Source organism: Panthera tigris, chromosome A1 (assembly GCF_018350195.1).
Source record: "Panthera tigris isolate Pti1 chromosome A1, P.tigris_Pti1_mat1.1, whole genome shotgun sequence".
In the NCBI taxonomy this organism is placed as follows: Eukaryota; Metazoa; Chordata; class Mammalia; order Carnivora; family Felidae; genus Panthera; species Panthera tigris.
Window position 1 is genome coordinate 78,200,046 of NC_056660.1, and position 18,609 is coordinate 78,218,654.

An 18,609-nucleotide genomic window follows, 5' to 3' on the forward strand; every position below is an offset into this window, starting at 1 on the left:
AATCATCAGCAGGATGTTTTCTGTATTTGGCCCTGCTTCTGAATGCATATATTCTGATAATAAAGAAAAATCATTTTGCAAGTTAGCATGGAACATCCTAGATATCCAGAGAAAGTCCCATCGGCATAGTCACCAAATGGCAACCAGCAGTCTGGCTGGGGTCTTGGCAGGGGACGGCGGTGTCAGCCCGCGTGCCACAGCCGATGACTCACTCGCTGAAACGAGAAAACAGAAACACGTCCCGGGGGACATAAATTTCAGGTGCTGTCACCGAGGCAGGTGAACCCACTCCTGCCCAGCATCTGACACCCTTGGAAGGGTTGTGAGTGTCTAAATGAACGTGGAGATTTCGTGGTAGGATTGGAAGAAGCAAGTTAATGTTCAGACCTCAGAAAAATTGCCCTCCTTCCTTAGATGAGACTTGCTCTTTTCTCTTAATTAGAGAGAACAAATATTTCCTGGAGGGAAAATGGAAGCATAGCTTTGGAGAGCTCTGCAGGCTGGGTTACAAAAGGAACCTGTGTCAGCACTTTGGGTAATGTGTATTTGGTCTGAAGACTGTCTCGCTGAACGGGGGAGGGGGCCTATCTCGACCTTGGTGCTCCGAAATGAAAATACAGCGGATTAACCGGGTCAGCCGGATATGTGGCTTACGTTGATCTGGGAAGTCTCCTCAGTTTTATTCTGCTGTGAATTCAGTTCATATACTAATCATTTTGAATATTTACTTGCACATAGGCACACGTTTGTGGGAGTTCCAAGGATTTTAAGTAGAAAGTAATATTTTTCCCGTTTATATTGGATTATGTAGGCCAGTTTGTTGTGATCACCCATTTATCTCTCCTTGAGGCAATCATGTGGGGCTTAATGTACTTACGAAACGTTATAGTGTCTTTTGTTAGGTGAGAGTTTAGTTTGAGAACCCGGTGAAGGGCATAAACACAGACTTGCACATAGAGTCCCTCGCGTAATTTCTGGGGATGAATAGACCAAACCCACCCGAACAAAATCCATGTACCTGGGCTGTAACGCTCTTTAAATTTGTTTATTAATGAATTTAATACTTCTGAACTTACACTGTCAGTGTGGTTGATGGGGTCCTGATAGTTCTTGAGGATTTCTAAGTCAAAGTATTTTTGGTAATGATTTTGTGGCTATCTCGAGATGTTTTTTAATTAAAAAATTATCGTCAACAGTTTCAGAAAACCTCTGTGATTTTTAACAACATACCCTGACATACCTTCTAGTAGGTGAATAACGATTTTTCAAACACTAATAGGGCAGTAAGCATGTTGACCTAGTCTGTGAGATTATATTTGGTAGGTTAGATTTTTAGCTATAACCGAGTATGGGGCAAGGATCTTGTCTGTCAGGGCCAGGAAGTCAGAAAGGTGGTTTATAATGTGCTGGGGGGCCTGGTGGTGCTAAGGAGACAGCATCTTTGTGCTGTACTTCCAGCAGCCATTAAAAATATCTTTTGGATTACGGTTCATACCTGGACTGTTTGCACAGATCATCTCTACTTTACCCACCGCCTTATGACTGTGTCAAATCCCGTCTCCAGGCTGTTTGTTTGCCTTCTTGAGGGGGATTTGTCATTACTTATACACCTGCTTCTTGGGTTCCACAGGATGCATAGACCTTAATCCAAATCGGGTGTGTGTGTGTGTGTGTGTGTGCGTGTGTGTGTGTGTATGTGTGATTATATTGTTCTTAAATTATTTAACCAGAAGGCTCTTCTTTTTTCTTTGAAAAGTCAGGTGCAACCTCTGACTTTTTAAAAAGACTTTTAAAAGGCTATGCAATGTGGCCATAACATTTATACACGTTCTTAAGAAAGTACCATTTGTTTTATCTTTTGCCAATAAACGAGGCCAGTTTGGGCAGGTTAAGTCTTTGAGCTACAAGTTTGCTGTTTCGTCTTCTCCAAGGTGGCAGCCATTGGGAGCGTCCCTGGGGATGAGAATGGTCCATCACTGTGACTTGAATATCTCAAAACGGTGCAACAGCATCATTACCCTGCCAAATGCTACCCACAGATGCGTCGCCTCTGTGTTAGCTGAGGGCTTGCCATCATTCCCTCCAGCTGGAGGCTTTAAGTGGGCTGTGTTTTACTCCTTCCTGAACCAGATGAGGAGGAAAGATTTTCTTGAAAAGGAGGAATGTGATTTTTCAGAATATCTGTGCTCCATCATCCTCCCAAGTAGGGAGAGAACTTGTACGATTATCTCCTGACTCCAGTTTTAAGTGTCTTCTTCTCCTTGGGAACTACCCACGTCGCTGATTGGACAATCTGTAGTGATTGTCAACAGTGTGGGGTAGGGCAGGGCTTGGTGACCATCACAAAGCCAAGGGATATTAAAAATAACTTAAATCTTTTTGCCGGTGGGGCGCCTGGGTGGCTCAGTCGGCTGAGCATCTGACAGTTGGTTTCGGCTCAGGTCACGATGTCATGGTTCATGAGTTGAAGCCCCGTGTGGGGCTCTGGGCTGACAGCTTGGAGCCTACTTGGGATTCTCTCTTCTCTCTCTGCCCCTCCCATGCTTGTGTGCTCACTCTCTCAAAATAAGTAAATAAACTTAAAAGTATCTTTTTGCCAAATCACACACATCTTCCCCATAACACTTAAGGATTAGAGAATTTGAAATACGCCCCCCCCCATCTTTTTGGGGATGAAATAAGTGAAGTAGCAATCTAAATGGTAAGCTAAGTGATAGGCAAGTGGAGTAAGAAAAAAATGTCTAGATATTAAACGCTTTTTCACTGTTATTCTGATAAATTGGTAATTAATTTCCCCAAGAAAACATCTGACCGTATGATGTATTGAACCTCACTTGAAAATCCTAAGTAAAATCTCATTCTCTCATCCCTCTGTCTCTCTCTCTGTCTCTGTCTCATTTGATATGAATTTTATAAATTCTGGTTAAAAGTTCAAAAACGGTCAGAGACATTATCTGTCCTCAATTAGAGACACAAAACTGGGAACGAAGTGAAACTTGCTTCTGAAGTAAGGATCGAAGGTGTAAATGAATCCAATTAAAAACCAAATATTTACTTATTAGTTTTAATTTTCTCCCTTAACAGTTTATTAAAATAATTATCAAGATTTAAACTCTTTGATGGATAGTACAAATCAAAAAGACATCTGCAAGAGAGATAATCTAAAAATCCAGACCATCGGTTCCTAAGTCATTAAGAGTTGGCAAAATGTTATTTTGTACATGACTTTATCAATTATAATGTACTTAATTCTTTAATAAATGAATTTATATTATTCATTCCCAATTGCCTCATAGAAATACTCAAACACCTGCTGTGCATTTGTGGGAAAAAGAAAATAGACTTACCCAGTTTTTTATGGTATCTGTCTTCATGAAGGGTCTTTTTGTGGAGGTGGGGGGAGATGTACGTATCAGGAAGGGTAGGGAGGGTGTGGCCAGGTCAGTCACTCACCTCCTATCTAGAAGGAACACTGCCAACACTCACCACTTCCGCTTCAGACTTTTCACATAGAAGAAGGGAGATTACAAGTAAAAGCTCAAGTTCCTTTTGTTTGCTGACAAAGATCCTTTCTTCTTCCTCTTCCGCCTCAGATACAGCAATATCATCAATCCTGGGTAAATTTCCCACAGTTGTTTTTTTTTTGTTTTTTTTTGTTTTTTTTTTTGTTTTTTGTTTAGATGTTGTTGTTGCAAATCTGTATAACATTGTGAGACATTAAGAATTGAAGACATGCTGGGGCGCCTGGGTGGTTCAGTTGGTTAAGCGTCCGACTTCTGCTCAGGTCATGATCTCACGGTTTGTGAGTTCGAGCCCCGTGTCGGGCTCCATGCTGACAGCTTGGAGCCTGGAGCCTGCTTTGGACTCTGTGTCTCCCTCTCTATCTGCCCTTGCCCCGCTCATGTCCTGCCTCTCTCTGTCTCTCAAAAATGAATAAATGTTAAAAAAAAAAAAAGAAGAAGAAGAAGAAATGCTATCTTGTGCCGGGACGCGGTGGTCTGACTTCAGGCCCCTAGTAGACAGCCTTTTCCTACCTCAGAGTCCCCTTCCATTTGTTCCTAAAACCCTTAGATTTTCAAAACATCAGGAATTTACTTCTGTTTATATGAAGGATTGATAAAATTTTATATTTTTAGTCAAATTTTCCACGATCCCTCCCCCACTTATCCCCAATTATTAGAAATGCTTTTTTTCCCCTCCTGATTTTTAATCTGTTTCACTAAAACTGTATCAATAACATATTGTTTTAATAAGTAAGTCCTCATATAATAACTTTTTATTTTCCTCTCTGTTTTGGTTATCCCTGGATCTTTACGTTTGCATATGAATTTTACAATCACTTTGACTCAGTCCATAAAAAAAATTCTTTGGGGATTTCAACTAGAAATACATTTATAGATTAATATGGGGAGAATTGGTTTGTTTAGATTCTTTTCTGCCATAAATATGATCTTTATTTCTGTTTGTTCATGTATTTTTTCTTAAATATCTTTGTATTTTTGTCAATTTCTTGCACATCTTGATTTTTTTCTATGCTCTTGTACTTTTTGTTGCCATTTTTCTATTACGTTTTAATTTGTTTATTGGGAACTCTCAATCTTGCATTTCATATGTTGATCTTCTATCTAGAAACCCTGCTGACTTTTCTTATTAGTTCTAATAATTTTCCTGTGGAATAGCTTAGTATTTTCTAATGTAAATGATCATAATTACTTTTTTTTCTCTTCTTTGTGTCTTATGTCTTTTATTTCTTCTTCCTTTATTGCATTGGCTAGCATGGCCAGTATAATGTTGATAATTTGTGGTGATAGTAGATATTCTTCTCTTGTTTCCAAATTAATGTAATACCTCTAAATATCTGCCTTTAAGTAATCTGCTTACTTAGGATTTCAGAGATAATCTTTCCTAAGTGTTTTCAATGTAAAGCTTAATGTAAAGCTTTTTTCCTGTACACATTGAGAGTACTGTGACTCTCTCCTTTTCTTTGCTCACATGGCAAGCTATGTTGACGTATATATATATTTTTTATGTTGAAAAATTCTTCATTTAGAGTGTGAATTCTGTTTGGTCATAATGTCCTAGATTCAATTTTCTAGTGTCTATTAAAGATGTTTACATTTATTTTCACTAGTGAGAAGAGATTCTATTTTTTTTTCCTTCTTATCCAATCCTTTGCTCTCAGGTTTATGTGAAAAAGAAAATTGCGTAGCTTTCTCTGTTTCTCGCCTCTCTAAAACGGTGTGGGCTAAAGGAAGATGGTATGTGCCCTGAATGCCTGGTGAAAGTCTTTCTAAAATCTTTTCAGGTGGTGGAGGGTGGATTGCCTTTCGAATACTAATTATTTTATGATTTTATTTAATTTATTTTTTAACATTTATTTAGTTTTGGGAGACAGAGAGAGACAGAGCATGAACAGGGGAGAGGTGGAGATACGGGAAGATACAGATTCCGAAGCAGGCTCCAGGCTCTGAGCTGTCAGCACAGAGCCCGACGTGGGGCTTGAACTGTGAGATCACGACCTGAGCCAAAGTTGGACGCTTAACCAACTGAGCCACCCAGGTGCCCCAACTACTCATTATTTTAAAGTTTATAGGTCTAATCAGATGGTTTTGTTTCTTTTTTAAGTCATTCATATTTTGTAGAAAACTGTCCACTTTAATTTTAAATGTATTCACCAACTAAATCATAGCTTTGTTTTACAGTCCTTCAATCTCTCCTGTAGCTGTAGTTTGACAACATTGACATTCCTGGTTATTTATTTATGCCTTTGCCCCAATATCACTGAAGAATCTTGCTTGAAACCTGCCTCTGAAAATTATTTGTCTTAAAACATCTTTTTTGTTTTCATTTTTCATGTTAATTTATTCCTTTTATTAGGTCCTGCAGTTTCATTATATCCCTGTTTTCACTTCCTTTGAATGTTGCTTTTTTATTTTTGTTTTTTTTTTCCCCCTACTTCCTAAGTGGAATGTTTGTCTCCTATTTTTCAATGATTTTGTTGACCCTGAGTCTGTAAAGGATCTCCCAAGGACCTAGAGCCTTCCAGACGCTTACCATGTAGCGCTCCCTTTGTTGTTTAGTTCTAAATATTTTGTCTTTATGCTGTTTCAGAGATAAAATAACAAACAGTTTGTCAGAAAAATAAATTTGACACACCATGTTTTTCCCTCCCTTCACCCAAACTGGGAAGTTTTTTCCCCATTAAATAATGAGATTTCTTTGATTCTTATGAATATAGTATGAGTGACTTCTATTTCTGTGTAGACTTATTTAAATCATGGTGCTATCGCCATGACAACCAGAACTACACAATTTAGAAAACTATCTGAGACAAACCTGCTTTCTAAATAATTCTCCTTCTGCTCCGTTTCCTTACCAAAACACCCATATGTATAATGATTTCCTGAAGAGCTAAGAACCTTTTCTCTGTAATTGTACATTTGTTTTTCATTATTTTGGGAGATCCATTTTTTTTTCCAATAGAAAGATCGAGAGGAATGAAAAATATTAGAGTTTTACCAAAGCAGCATTTATTGTAATGCTCAGACAAAATTTTAAATTGCCACATAATACATACAAAATAATGGTTAAAATTTTACCACCCTTGTTATAAACATTACCAAATACTATGGACACAATAATGGATACATTTAAATATTAATCATGATTGTGTGATAAATTGTTTGAAGAACAGTGTGGATTATTGAACCAATAAATAACCATGTACTTTTCCCTTAAGTACATGTTTTCAGGAGATGGAAAAAGAGATTTGTCATAACTATGAGAGTATGACATTTTTCGTATCAAACAGGGGTTGCTTTTCGTTTTTGGTAACGACCATCATATAATTTGCAAATATTTTTGGAGACTCAAACAGATTCAACAAAATGTGTAAGAAACTCGGTGATTTAGAAGGCTAATGAAAAACCTCCCAGCCTTCTCCTTCTCCATTTCTTTTTTGAGCCCAGCTTGCAGAGGTTAGAGCTTGTATATTTTATCCAAAGGATAAAATTCATCGCACTGCTGGCCATGCCCACTCTCTTGTTTTACTTCTAACTCGGGAAATGCATTTGGCCTCTTTTCCACCCCTTGATAACCTGTCCTGCTCAATAGAGTTAACCAAATCTGTATTTATTATGCTCCTCTGTGCCTGTCATTTGAGCACAGTGGCTGTTCTGCCAGAATAAATAATGCTGCAGTGCCGTTCAGAAATGAGAGCACAATGTCCCAATCTGGCTCTTGGTGACCCTGTCTCTCCCTGAAGAAAACACCAGGGAGGAAATGTCAGTACCGCAAGTTTAAATATTGTTTGCCTGTTTCTATTACAATTTTCTAATTGAGGAGGATGTGCTTTTCAACATTTTTGGGTTCTGTCAGCTCCAGGTTTTTCAACTTTTTTTTGCTTCATATACCATCTCATTAAAAATACATTTCCGGGGTGCCTGGGTGGCTCGGTTGGTTGGGTGACCGACTTTGGCTCAGGTCATGATCTCACAGTTTGTGAGTTTGAGCCCCGCATCGGGCTCTGTGCTGACAGCTTGGAGCCTGGAGCCTACTTCAGATTCTATGTCTCACCCTCTTTCTACCCCTCCCCTGCTCACGCTCTGTGTCTCTCTGTCTCTCAGTAACAAATAAACGTTAAAAAAAAAAATTAAAAATACATTTCTAAGCCTGGCTACTGTGCAGATGTTAATACGTGATAAAGGTGTACTTATAAAAAAAAGATGCAATTATCGTGGTTATCATTTATTAGACATTACCTATAAATGAGCTGGGCTTTGTGCCAAGGATTACTGAAGTTAATATTGACATTAGCCATGAGGTGAGTATTGCGGACTCCCTGTTTTAAATAAAGAAACTGGAATTCAGGTTTAGTAAGGGGCCTGTTTTAAATAAAGAAACTGGAATTCAGGTTTAGTAAGGGGCCTGTTTTAAATAAAGAAACTGGAATTCAGGTTTAGTAAGGGGCCTTAGTCACACAGTCTGGCAATGATGGATTTCACGTACGAACCCCAAGTATGTTGGGATCGAAACCCAAGTTTTCCCCCAAACACCTCCCACATTGAAGACTGCCAGAAGAATGATAAGAAAGCATAGTTTTAAAACTAAAATTTTAAATTAACCTTTTCAAATATAGATGGTGTCTTCATTTCCCAGAAAATCGTTATGTAAAGTTTCAGATATTTTTATATGGACATGACCCCGAGAGCAGGGTTGTTCTCTGCTTTTTTTGTAGGTGGACTTCTGACATCTTGAACAGGGCTTTGCAAAACTAAGTGTTCTGTGTATATTCACTGAAAAGGTGAATGAACTAAAAAATGAATTAGTTAGAAGCCCCTCTCAAGAGAAGAGGCTTTGGTAGATTGAGTGGTCCCAGTTCTTCATTTCTCTGCATCTGTGTGGGGAATATAGTAGGACTTTCAACACTTCTCTTATCGAGAGTTACGTCTATTTCCCCTCTCTTTGAACTTGAGCTGCACTTGTGACTTGCTCCAGCCAAGACAATACAGCAAAGGGGAGCCTGGTGGCTCAGTCGGTTGAGTGTCCAACTTCGGCTCAGGTCATGATCTTGTGGTTGATGAGTTCAAGCCCTGCGACGGACTCTGTGCTGACAGCTCAGAGCCTGGAGCCTGCTTTGGATTCTGTGTCTCCCTCTCTCTTTGCCCCTCTCCTGCTCAAGCTCTGTCTCTTTCTGTCTCAAGAATAAATACAAACATTAAAAAAATTTTAAAACTGGGGCGCCTGGGTGGCTCAGCCGGTTGGGTGTCTGACTTAGGCTCAGGTCATGATCTCACGGCTAGTGGGTTGGAGCCCCACATCAGGTTCTGTGCTGACAGCTCAAAGCCTGGAGCCTGCTTTCGATTCTGTGTCTCCCTCTCTCTCTGCTCCTCCCCCATTCATGCGCCGTCTCTCTCAAAAATAAATAAATGTCAAAAAATTTTTGAAAAAATTAAAAAAAAAGAATACAGCAAAGATAACTATATTCCAATTCTGAGCCCTTATGCAGATCTGTTTTCTCAGATCCCTGTCACTGCTATGTGCCTACATCTGGGGGCTTGCTTGTGGAAAATAAGAAATAGTCTGTTAGCCAGCCAGTCCCCAGCCAACCTCAGGCCCTCGGGTGAGATCAGCCTCAACCTGATGGCAGGGCTGAGGGGTCATAATAAATACTTAATGTTTTCGTTTACTGAGTTTTGGGACAGACGGTTATCCAGGAACAGCTGCTTGCTACAAATCACTGTCTAATCAATTTAATTTTCACAGCGCCTACTTTGAGCCACAGATTGTATTTGATTCATTCGAAGGCGATTGTTGGAAAGACAACTATCTTAGGGATGATGTGACAGATGCTGAGATACCTCTCCACTTCCCAGTGTTCCCAAACGCTTGGTTCCCTCATCTGCGTACCCAAATCCCAAACCTTGGGGTGAGGAAGACTTAGGTTCCTCAAAACTTCCTATTAAATTTCCCAGAAACATCCAGATGTGCTCTTTAAAACCTTAAGAAGCCAGCTCTCATAAACAGGAGGGCATGGGTGCAAAGAGAATCACTCTTAAGGGAGAAAAGGAACTCTGTTAAAAGAGCACGATCATTTTGCGGTATATGTGTGTATCAGATCAGCACGTGGGACCCATTAAAGGTGCAGTGCTGTGTGTCAGTTACATCTCGGTGAACCAGCGGAAAACAGGAAAGCGTGGAAAGGAGAAAATGGAACATCGCTTTTTCCTGTGGTCTCTAGCCAGTGGATTGAAGTGTTACGTTGAGTACAGTAATTTTATCTTTTGTCTGGGTTTTAATTTTTTTTTAAAGTGTTAAAGGAAGCAAGAGACCAGGATTTCTATTCTGAGCCTGACACTTAACTTTAAAGAAAGCTCTAGTAAGACACTTATGCCTTGTGAAACTTAATTGTGTCAGTCCCCAAAATTGTAAGGTTCATATTCCATTTGCCTGTACATGGAGGCTTGGCCTTTGCAAACCTCTGGTTTGTTTTTGGTTTCAAGACCTCTGAGTCTGTGATTCCCAGTCAGGGTGAGTTGGCAAACAACAGTTACACCCAAATATTTGGTAGCTCTTAAAATATGTTTTGCTGGATAGATTGCAGCCATCCGTGAGTTGCAGGACCTCGGGACACACTGTTAACTGACTGGGGTGGCTAAAGTCAAAATGATTTTATGTCACATGTTATTTGATTTTTGTTTTGACAATTAAAAACAAACACTTTTCCATGGATAGCCCTGTATAGATGGCCTATGTAATAGTTGCACTTTTTTTTTTTAATTTTTTTTAACGATTATTTATTTTTGAGACAGAGAGAGACAGAGCATGAATGGGGGAGGGTCAGAGAGAGGGAGACACAGAATTGAAACAGGCTCCGGGCTCTGAGCTGTCAGCACAGGGGCCCGATGCGGGGCTCGAACTCACGGACCGCGAGATCGTGACCTGAGCCGAAGTCGGCGCTCAACCGACTGAGCCACCCAGGCGCCCCAGTTGCACTTTTGTTAAAACTGTGTGTATCTCAAGACCACAGACTACATCACAACAATTCTAATTACCTAATTTGTGATGATCTAACCTGGTTTGAAGGATGGAAACAGGCATCAGATACACCGTTGGCTTGTTTTCTCCATTCTGCCTCTCTCCTTCCTCCTCCATCTCCCTGCATCTTCTGTCTCCACCTGAGCCTTACTTAGATCAGAACCACCGGAAGAACCAGGAAATTCACACTAGGACAGTGTCCGAGAAGCTCATAAAACAAATACAATTTTTCAAGAAAGGGTTGTTTTTGTTTTTGTTTTTGTTTTTATGGTCAAGAAAGAGTTACCCATTCTCTTGGGGAGGCAGAGAGCACAGTGAGCTGGAGAGCTCTGAACTCGAGCTAAGAGTGTGCAGGTTCAGATGGCCACAGGACAGAGGACACACTGGAGAATCTCCTCAACGGCTCATTTAAGAAACGGAGGGAGCCCTAGAGCCCGAAGCTACCTGCCTTCACAGACACCGATCTTCGGGAGGTGTTAGTACGCAAAGAAGTCACCGTGGTCTGAAATTGAGGCTGACCTCTCCCGGCTCATTGTTCCGCAGATTCGCTGCAGGCTGCTTGGGGATGGGCACCACCAAGTCCTCTACTCTGAGCTGTTGACGGGCTGAAGGACGCGGTGAGGCTTCCCTGTACTTGTCAATTACAGATTGAAATCGTGAAGAACTATCCAGGCTTTTCCTTCCATCTGCAAAGCAGTGTTCTGGAGTCCCTTCTCACCTCTTCTAGTTAATGCTTTCCAGCTGTGAGTTGTAGTTTTCGCTGAGAGGGAGGGTTTAAGTGATCTTTTATTATTTCTGCTCTTCTTATATGCGGGGAGGGTTCCTTTCCCAGCTCCTGTAGGCCAGAATCAGGCTGGGTTCTAGGACCAGCAGCTGGCAGTCGATTTCTGCGGTAATTCACAGGGCTAGTCTGGGAGGCGGGGCTAGTCTTGGACAGCCTGGGTTGAAGTCCTGGGTCCGTCTAATCCTGATGGGTGCCGTTGGGCAACTTAGACCTTCACTGTCCCCTGTCTCAGTATTCTTTTCTGTAGAATGGGGTGATCACTGTACTTACCTCACAGGCTAGTCATTAAGGCCAAATGAAATAAAGCATTTTAAATGTTTTAACGGTGCTTGACAAACACGACTCCATAAAACGGTAGCTCAGATTTTTACTCCCAGCCCAAGATTTTCTTGTATATCCAGGCTAATTAACTGCCATTTTCATCTCAAGAGGTCTCAGCTTTTGACTCCCTAACTTCTCTTTCTAGTGGAAGGAGTGCAAAGAAGGACTGGAACCATGTAGGCGTGTGTGATATCCGTGGGCTAGTAGGAGGCAGACAGCTGCTTTGGTGACAGTGTCCCCACCCATCACCCGGTTCCAGTTCAGCTTGTCAGCAACTGCACACTCTTTCCCTAATTTCTGACATGTTTTCAGAAAACAATAAACCTCATGTACTTTGCTTCGGTCAAAGAATAAAAAGGAGGGACTCCCCAAAGCAAGCACCCCGGAGTCCCACCCTTGCCTCCTGGCACGGATGAGCAAACACCTTGCGAGATTCAGATAGGCTGCAGGACTAGTGACTGGCCTCCACAATGAGGCACCTTGCGGGTTAGGTTAACTAAATTCTCTAGCATTTGGGTGGTAGACTTGGGGAAGGCCAGATCCTGGCCCAACATCTTCAGGAACTTCGCACCCATCCCCTCCGTGTAAGTGCATCTGATTCCCAGGGTGGGGTGTCTGGACAGGCGGATTGCTCTAGTCTGCAGTGATTTTAGATTCCAGTCTTCCCCCTCTCCGTCTGGGGTCCTATAGGTCAAAGATCAGCCAAAGAGACTGATTCGGTTCTGGCTGCATCTAAGGGTTTTGCATCAGGCAGGATTGAGCTATTTCCTAAAATGGCTAAATACCTAAGATCACTCTGTAGTTAACCTTTCAAGGGACGATCGAGGACAGCACCTGACATGCAAACCACTGGACCTCTCTGCCCAAATAAACTTAGTTCATCCATGTTTCAGGGCAGACATTTTCTTGAATCCGGACCTTCCCCCCTTCCTATTCTTGCACACGTGAAAGGCAAGAACAAAACCAGACAATTGCCTTGGCGTTTGATATCACCTCTGATATAAAAGGGATTGTATTTTACTAATAAATTACTGCAAGCGAGGCAGTTTTGTTAACCGTAGGGAAAGCCTTCAGTAGAATCCTAAGGCTGAATGTGAAGAGACCATCTCATTAATATGTTAATTCTGCCTGTGGGATCGAATCCTGGTGGATCAGATGACCTCTGTCTGCTCCTCCCGGCTAGAAATAGGATGTTGGGTTAAATGCCTGTGTAATATGAGTCAAGATATCAATAAGAAAAATGACAGTAATGCTGACTGCCACGCGGCGTGGGCACTTTGCTGGCTACAAGTTCTTGTGACCTTTCTGCCTGCGTTGCTATTGTAGTAACAGACCCATATTTCATTCAATCATAAAGGTTGAAATAGATTTTTGAAAAAAAGTGAACACATTAGGTCTGTCAGTAGTTGCAAAGTGGATCCTTAAGATGCATTAATTCCCCCCGCCCCGAGTTGGGTTTTTTTCTTCCTTCCCATCTTTTTCTTTCATAATGTTTTTCTTTTGCGGCCAAATTTAGTTTGGAATCCAGTATCTATGAAGTATGGAGGAAAACCCTATAGAAGGAGTGCTCTTTCAACCACATCTATGCTACTCTAAGTTGCGAATTAATCATCTACCCACCCGAAGCTGAATTGGAATCTCTAACACGTTTTGCTCACCCAAACACACCTGGGTGGCCCCCACATCCTTCCTCTGCATGCCAAGAGGAAGTCACCTTCCCTATGAGAAGGGGAAGGACATAGGTGGTGACATCGGGTCACTGATAGCTCTCTCCCTTTTTCCCAGTCTCCCTCAACACCATGCACTATAAATATGGTACCGGTGTTGCCGAAACCAGCAGGGAATCGGGCAAGGAGTCAAGGCCTGAGTGGGAGATTCTGGTATAAGTTGGCATGAGATATCCACACTGGAGACCAACACGTGGCCTTCAGAGCACAGCCCTGCTCTCTCTCCCTGACCCTGGGGTCCCTGCTGCTTCTTCCCATCCTGGGAAGCCAGATGCCCTTCTCTGCCCTCACTGTTGGGCTCCACCCCTCTCTTTGCCCTGAGGTAATTGTTGTTCTTTCCTCCACCAACTCATAAAATGCCCAAAATGTGTTCCATCAGATATATATTTTTAATAAAAGTTGATGATAATGAGTAATCTAATATCCAGTATAGAACATTCTATTTATTTATTTTAGTTTATTTATTTTGAGAGAGAGAGAGAGAATGGAGGAGGGGCAGAGAGAGAGAGAGGGAAAATGAGAGAATCCCAAGCAGGCTCCGTGCTGTCAGCACAGAGCCCGACGCAAGGCTTGAACTCGTGAACCTGAGATCATGACCTGAGCTGAAATCAAAACGTGGGATGCTTAATCAACGGAGCCCCCCAGGCACCCCCAGTAAACATTTTGAAATTAAGACATCACCTGTAGGCCTACCAGTGAAGACATCTATTGCTAACAGGTGCTTTACTTGTTTTGTGCCACAGATTTACTTTTTAACATGGGTGAAATTATACTACAATGCGCTCAGTATACAAATGGTATAAATTCTGTTTCCAGCTTAGGTTTTTTTTTTTTTTAGTTTTAGTTTTAGTTTTATAGCTTATTGCTGTTCAAGAACATTTCTGTGTTTTTGCAGTGTCTTTGTAAACATCAAATATTAACTGGTCATAAAAATATAGTATTTCAGTATAGAAACCTTAGAAAATGCAGAACAATAAAAAGAAGTAAACAAAAGTATGTCTATTTCTCTTCTTGGGCTAAAGAGGTCATAGGTCTTCTGAATATATAATTGGCCTTATTCTTTACATAGAAGTTACATAGTGCTTTCTATTAACTTGATAGATTCACTAAATTAACCCATGAGAGGATGCATGCTGTTTAATTAATCATGTCTCTGTGGGGTCTTTGTTACTTCTTTTTGTTGTTGTTACTATAATGAAGATAATGGTGGGCACCCTTGTTTGTAGGTCTTTAGTTGCATTTCTGATAATCATCTGAGTATAGGCTCCAGTCTATGGAAATCCTGGTTTGAATGATACGAGGGTGTCAAAGCTTTATGCCTCATAACCAAATTGTTATTTAAGAAGACTCTACCAATTTAAGCTCCCAACAAAAGTGTGTGGGAATATCGTTCTCATCCTAATTTTGAAAATTTTATTTCTTTTGTAATTGTAATGAGATTGACATTTGTGATCTACCTATTAGCCCTTTATGTTTCTTCTGTGAGCCCTCCTGTTCATTTTTATAGCAGGTGGAAATGTTTTTTTTTTTCTTTTTAACTTTATTTATTTTGAGAGAGAGTGAGAGCATACACAAGCACAAGCAGGGAAGGGGCAAAGAGAGAGGGAGAGAGAGAATCCCAGGCAGGCTCAGTGGCATCAATGCAGAGCCTGACACAGGGCTCAAACTCACAAACTGTGAGATCACCATCTGAGCCGAGATCAAGAGTCGGACGCTCAACCGACTGAGCCACGCAGGCACCCTGAAATGTGTTTTTAAAAGCAACTTGCAGTGATTAGAGACGCACTGTCTACAGGCTCTTGTCCTAGAATTTTATTGACAATTGTAACAACCATCTGGGTGGACAGATAATACTCGCTGCCTTAGTTTCATAGATGATGAGCCTGTGGCACAGAAAATTCTAGTAACTTGCCTACAGTTGTCCAACTAAAAAGTGTCTGAACCAGGATTCCTACCCAAGGCTGAACATCTCCAAAACTGGCAAGCTTTGTCACCCTTGTCACCCAGTGCCTACAACGGAAACAGTGCAGCTCATTATGTGAAATGTGCGCACACACACACACACACACACACACCCCTAACACAGCAGCTCATCTTACACCTCAGCACCACCACCACTGAGTGAGCGTCACCCTGGTGTCCCCCGTCACACTGTAAAGTCATCAGGGTGGAAGGAGGCAGGATGACGTGTGACTGGACACGTGGGTCAACCAATCAGGAAAAAAAAATCTATGAAGATAAATGAGAAAACACGTTTGAAAATAATACTTTCCTCTAATCATTTTTAATTTTATTTCTACAAATACAAAAGAATCTGGTATTTGTGTCATCGTCCTTTTAACCATTTTCTTTTGATTTCTCTCAGAACCGAAAGCAGAAAAAACGATCACCTTTGTTTACTTGCACATTTTCAGAGCTTCTCTGCTCTAACGTTTATCTCTCTAATCCAGGTAGAGTTTATCTGGACACACAGGGTGAGGTACAAAGCCAACTATTTTTCCCTCTGAAAAGTTAAATCAGTGACTTGGTTACATCCATTTAATGACTGTCTCTTTCCCTCGCTGCTTTATATTCTCTGCCGTGTGAAATTTGTGTTAAGGGCTTTTAAAATACTGTCTTTCCTGCTTACGAAGCTCATATTTTGTACCGTCTACAAGAACCAAGCCTAGAGACAAGATATCATAGAATCACTACTCTGTGACAAGATATCATAGAATCATTACCTTGCCTTTTTATGAGAAATTAGTCATTTAAGTGACATCTTACAGACCCTAAAGCATGACGGTTCTGCACGGATTGTGCAAAAAAAATACAGGCACAAAAAGAAAGTTAGTTTCCAGTTGTGCGGTTTGGACCAGTCAAGTGGACAGAAAACAACACCAGCGTGTGTATCAACTAAGGTGGTTGAAGGTGCATCAACTAAGGGATTGAAACAATCCACGATGATCAAATATCACAGCCATTGGCAGAGAATCAGGACAGCAGTCCTCCTGATGATACTCCAGAGCAGGGCAGTGGGAAGGCTGGGTATGTGCCCGCCTGCTGACCAGCGTTCCAGAATCATCTGGGGCTTTCTGTGTAAGAAGCCACCTCATGCCCTGTCCCCGTGGTGCCCCCGCTCCCCGCAGAGTCCAGGATGTCGGGGCTCCCACCACCCCTAGGTTTTCCTCCCCGCTTTCTTCACTCACATGAGGTTCCTCATCTGTGGCTGGACCTTCCAAGATGCTAGCAAACTCCAGGAGAGAGAGTTTTCACCGAAAACAGCAGTATCGTAAGGTGCTCACGCCGCTTTCTTCCAGTTGTACGCCCACGGATCATCTCCTTTGTTCTTCTCTGTTTATGAGGATTTCTTTAGGAAGGTCGCTCTGTGCTTTTTGACGTGGCACAGTTCGGTCTATCAGAGAAGGTGCCCACAGCTTCATCGTGGCTTGTACCGCATTGACACGTGATGAAGAAACGGCGGGACTTACTGCCCGTGTGGTCTAACAAGAGACAAGGAGGAGAAGGAGGAGCTGCTGAGGGCATGTCGGCAGGTTGACATTCTTTCCAGGGAAAGCACGTGCAGTTGAAGTAGAGACACAAAGACTGTTTCAGAGGAGCAAATACGGGGCCACCCATATACCGTCACATTCTAAGCTTAGAAATCAGTGTGTTGTACTCCCGTATCTGTGTTTAAATTAAAGCCTTAAAAGAACACTTTTCTTTTTCAGAGCTTTTGTATGAGACTCTGAGATAATTGTTGGCTGTTTTTAGTTCTACTGGAAAGTGATATGCAAAGTGTTCCGATGTCTTTGACCTGAAGAGGGGATGGGGCCAGGGGTCACTTAAGGGCTCTGTGTGTGCTTGGTCACTGATTCACTGTTTCCTTTCAGCACACAGACTTTGGATATTGGAATATTGGACATCTTTGGTTTTGAAGAATTTCAAAAGAATGAATTTGAACAAGTAAGTGCATTTCTTTTGAAACTTTATCACTTTAATGTGTTTTTTTTTTTCAGCTAATAAATTGACTCCTTTATTCAGTAGAGACTATCTGCATGATTACTTGCAAATACAGAATTAAAATAAGTCCTTTGCTATCCTGTTTTAAAATTTGTATCCCTAGTTCATGGGCGTATCCATCCTCTTTACGTGGCCTGTAAACAACGGGCATAATTTTTTTTTTTTTTAAACTGAAGTACTTGTTTTAAAAGACAGTGTTGAGCTGAGTTGTGCTTACAGAGATGTTGTTTCAACAAGGTTTGAGAGACAGAGGGTGTCGCTTTGTGGAATCAAGGCAAAGGTCTTCAAAAACCTTGGCCAAAAATCAGAATGGAAATACTCCATCATGCTAAATACTGTTACTTGTAGGTTCGGCTCTGTGTGGCATTCATACATATGCCTGTCGGAAAGTCGTAAAAAAAAAAAAAAAACAGATTAAAGAGGCACTGATTGTTTTTAATCCACTTACAATTTAGGGCACTTTGAAAAGTGCTAGTGTCTTTTCTTGTTTTTTAAGTATCTCCTTAGTAATGTATGATTCATGAAATCAAAGTAAGCATATCTAAACTTTAGTTGTTAAAGAAGAGAGTAGAAAGAGAACTTGTCCAGGGCAGCAGGGAAGGAGAGATAAACCAATAAAGAGGTATTGGTGGAAAGAGAGAAAACCAGGCTGTGCTACATCATGGGAAGAATCACAAGTGGGCCGTGTTTAGGGAGAGCTTTGAATAATTATGTCATTTGTTCAGGTTTATTTTTCTTTCTTTCTTTCTTTATTTAGAGAGAGAGTGCATGAGTCAGGGAGGGACAGAGAGAGGGAGAGAGAGAATCCCAAGCAGGCTCCGCACTGTCAGCATAGAACCCCATTCGGGGCTCAAACTCACGAACCCTGAGATCACGACCTGAGCCGAAACCGAGAGTCAGACGCTCAACTGACTGAGCCACCCAGGTGCCCCTGGGTTTATTTTCTCAAGGCAGATGATGTGGTGGTTAATGACACCAGATGTGAATTTGAAACCCCATTCTGTGAGCTTTCTTGGTCAAGAGGAAGAAATCTATAACGAACCTTGGTCTCCTTTACAAGAGACTTACAGAGCTGTGGGGTTTAAGCTGGTTACTGGCATAGAGGTTCTGGCATCATTCTTCTAACTCATGTCCATGTGTAAGAAATAGCGGAGGGCCACTGTTAACTGTTGTAAATGGGAACACTTGAAAACCTTTTAAAATTCAGCCTTATTTTCCCCCCCCGAAACACTGGTGCGG

General features: G+C 41.4%; 1 protein-coding gene across 4 annotated transcripts in view; it reads left to right on the top strand.

Moving 5' to 3' along the window:
* MYO16 (myosin XVI) overlaps positions 1 to 18,609 on the top strand; it is a 610,989-nt gene that overhangs the window by 403,820 nt on the left and 188,560 nt on the right. For all 4 annotated transcript variants that reach the window (XR_006215346.1, XM_042980064.1, XM_042980054.1 and 1 more), the window contains exon 21: positions 17,241 to 17,313. Coding sequence is in view for 3 of the 4 variants with exons in the window: in XM_042980064.1 (XP_042835998.1) it covers positions 17,241 to 17,313 (73 nt within the window). In the remaining variant the exon portion in view is untranslated. The remainder of the gene's footprint in view (positions 1 to 17,240; positions 17,314 to 18,609) is intronic.